Source organism: Microtus pennsylvanicus, chromosome 2 (assembly GCF_037038515.1).
Source record: "Microtus pennsylvanicus isolate mMicPen1 chromosome 2, mMicPen1.hap1, whole genome shotgun sequence".
Lineage (NCBI taxonomy): Eukaryota > Metazoa > Chordata > Mammalia > Rodentia > Cricetidae > Microtus > Microtus pennsylvanicus.
The window spans coordinates 68325905-68337961 of record NC_134580.1 but is presented as its reverse complement, the minus strand read 5'-3'; the positions used below and the strand labels follow the sequence as shown (position 1 = coordinate 68337961).

General features: G+C 46.7%; 1 protein-coding gene across 47 annotated transcripts in view; it reads left to right on the top strand.

The window, feature by feature from the left end:
• Madd (MAP kinase activating death domain) overlaps positions 1-12057 on the top strand; it is a 42249-nt gene that overhangs the window by 14727 nt on the left and 15465 nt on the right. For 4 of the 47 annotated variants that reach the window (XM_075961305.1, XM_075961319.1, XM_075961301.1 and 1 more), the window contains 14 exons: positions 813-916; positions 1001-1167; positions 1709-1965; positions 2206-2345; positions 3661-3762; positions 5073-5132; positions 5463-5565; positions 6240-6426; positions 6522-6672; positions 6916-7113; positions 8682-8735; positions 9704-9804; positions 10481-10564; positions 10805-10963. In XM_075961305.1, coding sequence (XP_075817420.1) covers positions 813-916; positions 1001-1167; positions 1709-1965; positions 2206-2345; positions 3661-3762; positions 5073-5132; positions 5463-5565; positions 6240-6426; positions 6522-6672; positions 6916-7113; positions 8682-8735; positions 9704-9804; positions 10481-10564; positions 10805-10963 — 1867 coding nt within the window. The remainder of the gene's footprint in view (positions 1-812; positions 917-1000; positions 1168-1708; positions 1966-2205; positions 2346-3660; positions 3763-5072; positions 5133-5462; positions 5566-6239; positions 6427-6521; positions 6673-6915; positions 7114-8681; positions 8736-9703; positions 9805-10480; positions 10565-10804; positions 10964-12057) is intronic. The other 43 variants (XM_075961351.1, XM_075961330.1, XM_075961346.1 and 40 more) reach the window with 15 other exon arrangements.

The window sequence follows — 12057 nt, the reverse complement described above, 5'->3', positions numbered from 1 at the left end:
ATCTTTAGTCCTTTGTCTGTTTTTATATGCTGAGACAAAGTGTCTCTGTGTAACCTAAGATAGCCTCAGACTCACACAGTTCTACCTCGAAGTCTGGGATAACAGCATAAGCCACCTTAATCAGCTCTGATTGCCCTCCTTGACATCCTTATTTTGTCTTGTACCCTAGCCTTGAGCTGACTGTGCTCCCCTTTTTAGGGTTCTAAATACTAATTGTGGGTTCTTTTCTTTTATGTGCATTGGTGTTGTCTGTGTGAGGGTGTCAGATCTTCTGGAACAGTTGTGAGCTGCCATTATGAGTGCTAGGAATCGAACCTGGGTCCTTTGGAAGAGTAGCCAGTGCTGAAACCACTCAGCCATCTCTCCAGCCCCGACTGTGGATTCTTTAGTCCTCCCCTTTCTGATTGTTGTTGTTTCCATTTTATTTTGAGAAAAGGCCTCCTGTGTCCTAAGCTGGATTAAAATGACTAAGGATGACCTGGAACTTCTGTTGTCTCTACTCCCAAGTTGTGGTGCTTGAGGAATGCACTGAACAGAGTTAGAGCTGAACCCAGGCCTTCTTGCATGGGGGGCAGGCATTCTACCAACTCAGCTACATCTTAAGCTTCTTTTCTTTTAAAAAAAATTGAAACAATTTATGGTGTGTGTGTGTGTGTGTTTGCATTTGTGTGGCCCTGTGTGTATGCTGAGGTCAGAGGAGAACTTGAGGGAGTTGGTTCTCTCCCACCATGTGGGTCCAAGGAGAGCCGTAACACCGGAGTCTTCTGGGACAGCCCCTCTTCCTTTCTCTTCCCTTTCTCTTTACCTTGCAGTGGCAGTGACAGTATGGATTATGATGACTCGAGCTCTTCTTACTCCTCCCTTGGGGACTTCGTCAGTGAAATGATGAAATGTGACATCAATGGAGATACCCCCAGTGAGTGTGCTTGGGAAGACTGGCCATTATTAACAGGGGTTGGGTTCTGGGGCTGAGGTGATTGGTGCCTGTCTCTCTGGCTAGATGTGGATCCTCTGACGCATGCGGCCCTGGGAGATGCCAGCGAAGTGCATATTGATGAGCTGCAGACCCAGAAAGAGGGAGAGGAGCCTGGTCCAGATAGCGAGAGCTCTCAGGGAAATCCCCCGCTGTGCTGGAGCCCTAGCGCTGCCGTCCATGGTGCCCAGTCTGTACGTGGAGACGTGGGGGGATGGTGAGGTGCTGGTCCCATCTGTTAGGAAAGCCTGACTGCAGCCCTTCGTCTGCTCCTTTCCATGTTCCCTCTTTTTCTCTGTAACCTCCTGACTAAAAGCCTCTGAGAAGTAGCTTTAACCCCAAAAAAAGGCCATCGGGCTTCCTTTTTTTTTGTTGTTGTTGTTTTTTTTGTTTGTTTGTTTGTTTTTTGAGACAGGGTTTTTCTGTGGCTTTCGAGCCTGTCCTGGAACTAGCTTTTGTAGACCAGGCTGGTCTCGAACTCCGCCTGCCTCTGCCTCCGAAGTGCTGGGATTAAAGGCGTGCACCACCACCGCCGGGCCCATCCGGCTTCCTTTAAACTGTTACTAGTATCTGCTTCCATAGTTTTTAAGTCCAGAGATCAAATTATTGTGGCTCTTCTCCCGTACACTTCTTAGGCTGGGAATCTGACAGACCTGGTCTGTTCCATTGAACTGAGACTATGGGAAGGCGTCACAGGGCATCAGGTGACCATGTTTTATTTAATGTGACCCCTAGGAACATGCTGATTCTACAGAGATGGATGATAAGGCAACAGCAGGCAGCTCCAAGTCCCTCACTCCTGTGCCTCCCAGCATTTGCAAGTCTACTGTGGACAGAAGACAGACAGAGACTGGAGAGGGGTCAGTGTGCCAGCGAACCTATGGCAATCCATACTTCGAGCCCCAATATGGCTTTCCCCCTGAGGAAGATGAGGAGGCGGAGGAGGGGGAAAGCTACACTCCCCGATTCAGCCAACATGTCAGTGGCAATCGGTGAGAGCCTGGGAATCCCTTTTAGATGGGTGACTGAAGGACCCTACTGCAGTGACCCCGGGTGAGGGTTACTCAGAAAGTCAGAATGCTCTTGCTATCCTGCCATCCCCAGAGGGTAGTTCTTTGAACTAAGGACTTAGGAATTATGGGACAAGAACAGCAATTGCAGTGTAGCATAAGGTCCACTCCCAAGATTAAGTACTCCTGCCTGGGACTCATGGGTGCCACTGTGCATTTAAGGGCTCAAAAGCTGCTGCGGCCCAACAGCTTGAAACTGGCAAGTGACTCAGATGCAGAGTCAGACTCCCGAGCAAGCTCTCCCAACTCCACTGTCTCCAACAACAGCACCGAGGGCTTCGGGGGCATCATGTCTTTTGCTAGTAAGTACCTCAAGTTCTCTCATTCTTCTACTTCATTTTCTGTCTGGTACATGTTGCTTAGCACTTGAGCTGTAGAGCTAGGTGGATATCAGGCCAGAGGACAACTTGTAGGAGTTCTCTTCTCCCCTGGGGCTCCTCAGGATCCACCTCAGGTTGTTAGGAGTGGTAGCAAGTGCCTTTACCCACTGTGCCATACCGCTAATCCACTTACATATTATTTCAGACAATATAGACAAAAATTAAACATTAAATTATAAGTCATATATTTAATCAAATTTGTTTTGATCTGCTGTCTTCTTTGCCTGGTAAGGAGCTTTAGTAGTGAACATGTTTGAAATATATATGCAGCAGGTTTTCATGCTTGCTTTTAACAGATGAGCGGTAGGATCATGAGAGGTAGGACTGCAGATGGACTAGGGGCTGACGGGGGCTGCCATAAAGGGTGACTGTGGTTGTAGGTGTCCTTAGGTCCAGGTAGGAGTATCAATCAGAGCAAAGGCAGACGAACCACCAGCTTTCATGCCGTGTTAGCAGTAAACGAGACTTAGACATCAGAGAAAATTATTACTGGATTTTGAGCAGACCTGGCTGTTTCTTTGTTCGCCCTAAATTACACTGCATCTTTTCTACGATAGAGCAGAGGTTATCTGATCAAGCCATTGGGATGCTGTTTAAGAGAGGTGAAGATGATACAACCGTTACTGTACTAGGATGCTGTGAACATTTGTCCTCTTAGCTTGGCACACCAACATGGTGGAAAGGAACTCGAGACACAGAGACACAGAGAAACAAAATTTAGCATTTTTTTGGGGGGGGGGCTGGTGGCATGCTGCAGCTCCCTTAAGGGAGATTTTCCTGATTAATTGATAACTGTTTTGTTATATGTAATTTTACTATGTTAAAGATAAAGCCTTCTTTTTTGTTTAAACAGAAAAGGGGAAATGGTATGGGAGGTCCTTCTGTCTGTGTGTTGCTTTGGGCCTATGGCAAAGCTGTAGGGGAACAGAGCTAGGCAGGGAAAACTAAATGGAATGCCGGGAGGAAGAAGGCGGAGTCAGGAGACGCCATGGAGCTGCCAGAGTCAGACATGCTGAAACTTTGCCGGTAAGCCACTGCCACGTGGCTTTACAGTTAGTGGAGATGGGTTAAATTAATATGTAAGTGTTATCCAATAAGAAGCTAGAGCTAATGGGCCAAGTAGTGTTTTAATTAATAATAGTTTCTGTGAGATTATTTTGGTTCTGGGTGGCTGGGACGAACAAGCAGCTTCTCTTCCAACATTAGCTCATGGCTTTTCATACCCTCTCCTTTGTAGGCAGCCTCTATCGGAACCATAGTACAAGCTTCAGCCTTTCAAACCTCACACTGCCCACCAAAGGTGCCCGAGAGAAGACTACACCATTCCCCAGCCTGAAAGGTAGCTACAACCTTTCTTTTGTCAAATCAGGTTTCTCTGAGAGACATGTTAGACATCTAAGTATTTGTCAGGAGCCCTGTGTACCACAAATCATTGGACCAGGCTGTTGCCTCATATTGCTTATCATGGCTTTCACTGTACACCATAGGCGCTAAGTGGTTGCAGATAGAAATCACCTTTGTAGCTGGAGGGGCCCTGTTACATCACTAGGTGATAGCCGCGTGGGATTACCTCTGCTTTGGGGAGGACCTTATCAGAAAGAAGTGTGTGCTAGCTCAGTCATCTTCAGATTCCCACTGCGTGAACTTGGGTAAACTCCTCCCCAAGGAGCTGGTCCACAGGAGAATTATGGGCAGACTAGCAAGTGTTTATAGAATTTAGCCATTTACTATGGATTCATGCCAATTTTTAGTCTGTCAGTGGTATTGATTGGCTTCTAGGGTCAGACCATATTTTAATTTTATCTGTGATCTTTGTAGCTTGAGGGGCTTTTCTCAATTTAATTTGACCTTTGTTTGTTATCTGTGGATATTGTACTGAAATATTTAATTATAGTAGTAGGAACAGTGAGAAATAACCATTTTATTGACACAGGGTCTTCCTGTGGAGAGCCCCTCAAACTTAGAGTCCTCCTCCCTAGCACTAAGATTATGGGCATGGCCCTCCCGTCATATCCAGCTAGAGATAGCAGGGCCTCAGGAGTATTCTTGAGTGGGTGGGGCTGTGGGGTAGGTGGGTGAAAGGAAGTTAGGTTAGTAACACAGAAAAGTAACTAGCATTGCTACAGTGATGGGTGGACTAGGGATAGAAAGGTGTGTTGGCCTCTCTGGCTTTTATCTGGTATGTGTGAAGGGAAGAGTAATTGAAACTCTTTCATTGCATGCGATGCTTCATCTCATGTGCTGCACTTAGCCTTTCTACCCCATCCTCCTACTGCACCCTTCCTTCCCATGATAGCATCTGCAAGATGTCTCCTCCCTGTGGGTACCCAGAGCCCCTCAGGATCCCTGTGCTAGATATTTCACAAAGCAGTGTTCCTTCTTTCATGCATGTGCCTGTTTGGTATATGAAGGCCTTGTGTGTCATTTACCTTGTCCCTGGCTTTGAGAGGTCCCAGGCCTAAGAATAGGCTTTCTTAGAGCCTTGGTTGTCTCTTGATCACGTGGCTTTCAGCTTTGATGTGCCCAAGAACCAAGGTTATTCGCACTTTCCATGAGAGAGTGCTCAGATGATCTGACTTACTGCTCCATCAAGGGGTACAGGGGTTCGGGTACTGTGGTACACCTACTAATTGTGTATTTTTGTCCCAGTATTTGGGCTAAATACTCTAATGGAGATTGTTACTGAAGCCGGCCCCGGGAGTGGTGAAGGTGGGTCTTCCCCCGAGCTGTGCATGACTTTCCCCCAGCATCTTCTCTGCCTGCCTGAGGGCCTCCTCTTGGAGCAAGTGACGTCACATGAGTGACCTGCCTTGTCTGTCCCCCACAACACCCATGCAGCCCATGGGGCATGCTGCTGGTGCATGTGGAGTGGCCTGACCTCCATCCCTACCTCCTGCACATTGCCATGGCTATTTCCTACCTGTGTGTGCTGTTCTGTTGCCACCCAGTGCAGACCTTCCGGAGGATGGGTGTGGATACGATGATGTGAGCCCCAGACTGTGCCCGTGATGCCTCTCATTCCTACCTTCCCTACTGTAGGAAACAGGAGGGCCCTGGTGGACCAGAAGTCATCTGTCATCAGACACAGTCCGACCGTGAAGAGAGAGCCTCCATCACCTCAGGGCCGTTCCAGCAATTCCAGGTAATAAATGGCAGGGCAGCTTTGTTTTGTTTTATTTTTTGAGACAGTCTCAAGTTGCCTGCCATGCTTGCCTCAAACTCAGTATGTAGCTGAGGATGACCCTGAACTGATCTCTATTTCCAGTTCCCCAGTACTTGGGTTACAGGCATGCACCACCACACTCAACTAGCAGAACAGTTTTCAGGTAGTGTTAATAAGATAATGTTCCTTTTTTTTTTTTTCTTTTTTTTTTTGAGGGATGCTCAAAACTGGGGAGAGCAGTATATTTAATCAATTTTTGTCTGTACTCCCCCACCCTTTTTCTATTTTTTTATTTTTTGAGGCAGGGTTTCTCTGCATAGCCCTGGCTGAACTAACTCTGTACCTCTGTAGACCAGACTGGCCTCAGACTCACAGAGATCCACCTGCTTCTGCCTCCTGAGTGCTGGGATTAAAGGCATGCACCACCCCTGCCCATTTCTAACCAGTCCCCAGGCAACAGTATTATAGTGTGGAGAAAGGTTGCAAGATTGTGGGAAGTTGGCAGACAAGATCCTTGGGGACATAGAGATGTGGTGGCCATTTTTGGAGACTTGGTTTTATCCTTTACCCTGGGGTAAACATCTTGACTGGTGAAAGAGGGGATGCTCTGCCAAGGATCAGATGACCATAGAAGTGGTTTGTGGGCCCTGTAGTGAGAACCAACAGTTCCTGAAAGAAGTGGTGCACAGTGTGCTGGATGGCCAGGGCGTGGGCTGGCTCAACATGAAAAAGGTACGCCGGCTGCTGGAGAGCGAGCAGCTTCGAGTCTTTGTACTGAGCAAACTGAACCGTGCAGTGCAGTCCGAGGATGATGCCCGGCAGGATGTCATCCAAGATGTGGTAAGTGTGTGGGCTTCAGAGTCAGAATCAACGGGGCAGAAAGATGTGGAAGTTAAAGAAAAGTTGCCAGCTCTGGGTCCTGGCTGTTGTTGCAGGAGATCAGTCGGAAGGTGTACAAGGGGATGCTAGACCTCCTCAAGTGCACGGTCCTCAGTCTTGAGCAGTCCTATGCCCACGCAGGTCTGGGTGGCATGGCCAGCATCTTTGGGCTTTTGGAGATTGCCCAGACCCACTACTATAGTAAAGGTAGGGATTCTACTTGTCTCTCAGTGCCACTCCCTGCTTTCTTTCTTTGGGATTGTTTTCTGGTGTGTTTATATGTAGGAAATCCTTTCCTACCATGGAGACCAAAGCCTTAGCTTTTCCTTCCATGTACTAACTGCTCCACACCCCCTTGCATTCTGGCTTCTCCCCTCTCATTTTCCTGACTTGACCCCTGTCTGATGGATGCCTCCTTTAGCCACTTTCTGTATTTGTTCCTTCCCACAGAACCAGACAAGCGAAAGAGAAGCCCAACAGAGACCCCTGTGGGCAAGGATCCTGGTCTGGCTGGGCGGGGGGACCCAAAAGCTATGGCACAGCTAAGGGTCCCTCAGCTGGGTCCTCGGGCACCAAGTGCTACAGGGAAGGGTCCTAAGGAGCTGGACACAAGAAGTCTAAAAGAAGAGAATTTTGTAGCGTCTGTCGGTATGCATCATTGCGTTTGATATGTCGAAGTGGTCTTGGCTTCTTAAATAACTTTCCTTCCTCTCAGTTCATCCACAATCCTGACTTTCTTGTCCCATGCTTGCTTTTTAGAGAGGAGGGTTTATCCGCTTCCAGCAGCATTTTCTTGTCTGTGTCTGTTTTCCTGCATGCTCTCCAGCCGCCTCACCAGCGTCTTTGAGGAATAGTGAAGTTTGTTTAGAGACCGTGTGACGCAGTGCAGGGAGTCGAGCTATGTTCTCTGTCCCTTTCTTATTTACCTCTGAATTTCTTCACATAGAGAAACATGTTCATGGAAACTATTAGGGAATTTATAGGTACATCTTTGGGATGTAAAATTATGACCATCTGGGTTCTGCATCTAGCTCCCGCCCACCCCAGGATTATACTGCTCTGGGATGAATTCCTTTCCGGTGTGCTTGGGTCCTGGACTCCCAGGCCATGCATTTCTGAGCAGACTCTTCTTTGTCTTTCCACTCAGACTCAAAACTTGTCTGGGTTCGTCCATTTGCTCTCTGGCGTCGCCTCTTGGGCTCACTCCTGCTTGACCTGGAGTCTTCTAGGCTACTTTCCCTTTGATTCTAGGTCCTCGCTCTCTGCCGTCCTAAACCGATGCTTCTCTGCCAGCCTCTAGCCGCTGTCAGCGTTCTCACAGGAGAAGCAGCTCTCCTCTTAGGACAGCTCCAGGTCTCTGGTTGGCAGACAGTCTCCTAGAAGCAGTAGTAAAGCTTGACACAATGTTCCAGAAACAAACACTGTTTTCCTGAAAGTCTTGAATCTTCTTGGACAGATCACTTCCCCATCAGAATGTCTATCACCTCATCTAGGAAGTAAAGAGATTATACTAAATAAACTCTGAAGTTCCTTCCAGGAAAGAAAAAAAAAGCAAGGATTGGTATTCCCTGTGCTTTGTTGGACTGAGGAGTTAGTCTTGGCCATTTTTCTGTTCTCATTTGCGTCTACTGGAAGCATTTTTCCTAGATAGTGTCTAAGAATGGGTCTTTGGGTTGAGCAGGCCATAGTTCTGAGGGTAAATTGATTGTTTTATGTTTTTGGTAGCAACAGGAGGAATGCTACTCAAATGCATGGTCTGGCCTTTGTCCAATCCAGTGTGTCAAGCGAATTTCTGCTCATGTTTCTGAAATTCTTTGACTGCTTGACGTGACTGTCTCTTATCTGTAACTTGTAAGTGTGGCTGTTGCTCAGCTCCTTTGGCAGAGAGATCATGGTGTGTTGTTGGGAGTCTGCTGATCTGTCTCCAGCAGGGTCCAGTTTCTCATACAGAATAAAGCACTTTCATGAAGAGCCCTTCCAGCTCAAAGATTCTGCAGTGTTTACATTGGGAATAGGATTAGAAATTTAGAGGCTTCAGTTCATGATTTGGGATGGGGGTGGCAACCCTACCCAAGCAAAGATGTCTTTGTGTCTCTTAACTGATAATCTAGTGTCGGAAACAGAATGAACTGGGTTGGGGGGTCTCTGGTCCTCTGACAATCTGACAAGTTCTGACTCTCTGTCTCTCTCTCCTGCTTGCATTGCATCTGGGGTAGAATTGTGGAACAAGCACCAGGAAGTGAAAAAGCAAAAGGCTTTGGAAAAACAGAGTAAGGAACAAATGCCCCTTCCTGCCCCTCAGTCTCCCATACCTGCCAACTTCCCAGGCCCAGCTGGGGCTGGCTTCCCTTGCCAGCCCCACCCCAAATTTGTTCTTGGGTGGTATTTGGAGGAAGAGTTGTAAAGACAGGATAGAGGATTCTTGGGGCAGGTGGTGCGTGAATCCCAGGCGTGTGACTGGTAAGCTGCTCCTTGCCCCTCCCTTCATTAGCAATCAGGTGTCTACTGTGTAAAATACCTAAACCTTGGTTTTCCATTGTTGGAGAGCTGGTGGGGCACCCCTCCTTGGCTGATACCTCCCTTACTTTTACTCTAGGCCTGTGGGTGTAGTTGGCAGAGATGGTTGCTGTCCCTCTGTGTTGAGTCTGTAGCTTCCCAGCTCTCTCTAGTAGTTTGCCTAGGCACATGTTCTTGCTTCCTGTCGTTCTGTCCTTCTGCCATACTATTGGGGGTGGGTGAGTTAAAATATTTTTGGGGTTTTGTTTTTGTTTTTTTTGTTTTTGTTTTTTTCTCAAATGTAGATGGTGTGGGTGGGGGTAGGCAGTGCCCAAGGAAACAGTATTTCTTTCTTTCCTTTGCCCTAACCTTTTCTGACTTCTTTGGACACCTTTGTCAAGAATCACTGAGCATCCTGGGAACACTTTAATAGTCTCAGGCACAGGTGGAACTCTGACTTTGGGTGCCATGGAATGGGGTTTGTTTGTAGGATGTTTTGTGTTAGGATGATTTGCTCTGAAGTTTCTCAGGTTGGGAAGATGGCTGCAGAAACCCTTGGCCAGGTCTAATGTACTATTTGGTTCTTAAGGCTTCTGGGGACTTTTCTCGTGGTTCCCAGTGGTGGGGAGGGGCAGTTCCTGGGAAGTGACTGGGATGTGATGAGTTCTACTGTTGCCCACTCCCTTCACCAGCCTGCCCCAAGCTTCTGTGCACTGAATAACAGAAGTCTTCCCCTACTCAGGGCCGGAGGTAATCAAGCCTGTCTTTGACCTTGGTGAAACAGAGGAGAAAAAGTCCCAGATCAGTGCAGACAGTGGTGTGAGCCTGGCATCTGCTTCCCAGGTTTGTAATAGCCTTCTTGAAAGCTGTTAGGACTTAACTACTATCTCAAAGATATATGTATATATAATTTATTAGCAGTGGGAATTAAATTCAGTGTAAACATTCTGGGTAAAGACTACCACTAAGTTATACCCTAACCCTCAAAATATTTCTTACAGTAAACAAAAGAAGGAAACAATCTTAAATATAACCAATAATAGGGAATAATTAAATAAATATAACAGAACCAAGGAATGTAATATTGCTATCAATTGTGTTTTCAAAAATTTAGCAACATAGTATAATTAAACATACACACACACACACAAGTTACATATGTGGGGGGAATCTTACTGTGTAGCCCTGGATGGCCTAGAACCCACAAATTTGCTTGCCCCTGTCTTTCAGATTCTAGGATTAAAGATGTGTGCTACTCTGCCCAACTTCAGTTTAGTTTTAAAAATATCTATCTAGAAAAGACTAGAAGACTAACAGGAAATATACTAAAAGTAGAGATTAATTTGGGTAGTAGATTTATGGCTTATTCTTATTTCTTTATTCTTTCTTTTGTTTCCCACAGTGAGTATGTATTTATTTAATATGGTATTTCATTGTATAAGTTACATATATTCCAGCTAAGAAAAAAATTCATTGCTCAGGATCTTTCTAGAAGCAATGTTCCCTTGCCTTATTTCAGAGGACTGATCAAGACTCTGTCATTGGTGTGAGTCCAGCTGTTATGATCCGAAGCTCAAGTCAGGATTCTGAAGTTAGCACCGTGGTAGGGGGATACCACATTGGCTTCTTTGTGGGTGAGGTGTGGGTGTCCTTCCCTTGGAGGCTGTTCTTAATCTCAGGTTGGCTTGATTCTCAGGTGTGTGTGCAGAATGTCACTCATCTCATAAAGGGGATTGGGGGCAGCTGTTTGACACAGCTGAAAAATGATTCTTTTAGTAGCATAGGGTTCTAGTTGGCACTGGCAGTCCTCTGGGCTGTCCCTCACTGCTGTTTGTCTTTCTAGGTGAGTAACAGTTCTGGAGAGACCCTTGGAGCAGACAGCGACCTGAGCAGCAATGCAGGTGATGGGCCAGGAGGAGAAGGCAGTGCCCACTTGACGAGTTCTCGGGCTACTCTGTCTGATAGTGAAATTGAAACCAATTCTGCCACAAGCACCATCTTTGTAAGCTTTATTCATTAACAGAAGACTTTCTTTAATGGGAGAGGAAGTGGTTCAGAACAGAATGAGAAGTTAAGAGACGGTGAGGAGAAAAAGGTGGGGCAGGAGGTGTGATTCAGTGTGAACAGAGCACACGCCTGATGCCGCAGGGGAAAGGGAGGAAAGGTCCTCTGCTGCTGGGATGGCTCTTTCCCTTCTTCCTTCCTTTTCTCCTCCCTCCCTCCCTCCCTCCCTCCCTCCCTCCCTCCCTCCCTCCCTTCTCTCCTTCCTTCTCTCCCTCCTTCTCTTCTTTTTTGAAACAATCTCACTGTGTGCAACTCCAGCTGGCTTCAAGCCTGTGATCCTTCTGTTTCAATTTCCCAAGTGCTGGGATTACAAGTGTGTGCCCCCCCCCATGCCCAAATGAAATAAATCACTCAGTTCTTATCTCACCCCTCTGCTTTGTAGCACACTCCTGCTTCTTTAGATAGCGTTATCTACTCTGATGCACTCAGTAGATATTCTCCACAAGGGCTTTTCAGTCCTTTTGTCTATAAAGGACAGTAGAAGACACGATCTAAATGAAGTCATTTTCACCACTGGTGATTATTTGTGTCTCTGGGGTCTTCAGTCTGTCTGTGCCCAGTAGAGCCAGTGGAGTACGAGATAAGGTGAAGAGTTAGCAGGGAGGCTCAAGTTATGAGGCCTGACTCTGAGTCTACACAGACTGTTTTAATAAGAGTATTTAAAAGATCCTTCCAGCTGGTTGTGATGGCTTATGCCTGTCTTCTTCTCAAGGGACTGAGAAGGATCTTAAAGAGTTTGAGGCCAGTCTGCTACATAGTAAGCCTTGTCAAAAAGATGCAGAACCCTGGGAGATGGTAAAGGCTTTTGCCTTCAAGTTTTGACAACCTGAGTTCCATCCTATGGTGAAAAGAGAAAACCAACTCCTGAAAGATGTTCTCTGGTCTACCCATGCGTGCCATGGCACATCTGTAAACCCTCCCCGGCCACACATGTACAAAATGAATAACTGATACTTTAAAAAGTCTTTAAAACATTTTTATGGCTGGAGAGACGGCTCAGCCATTAAGATCACTAGCTGCTCTTCCAGAGGA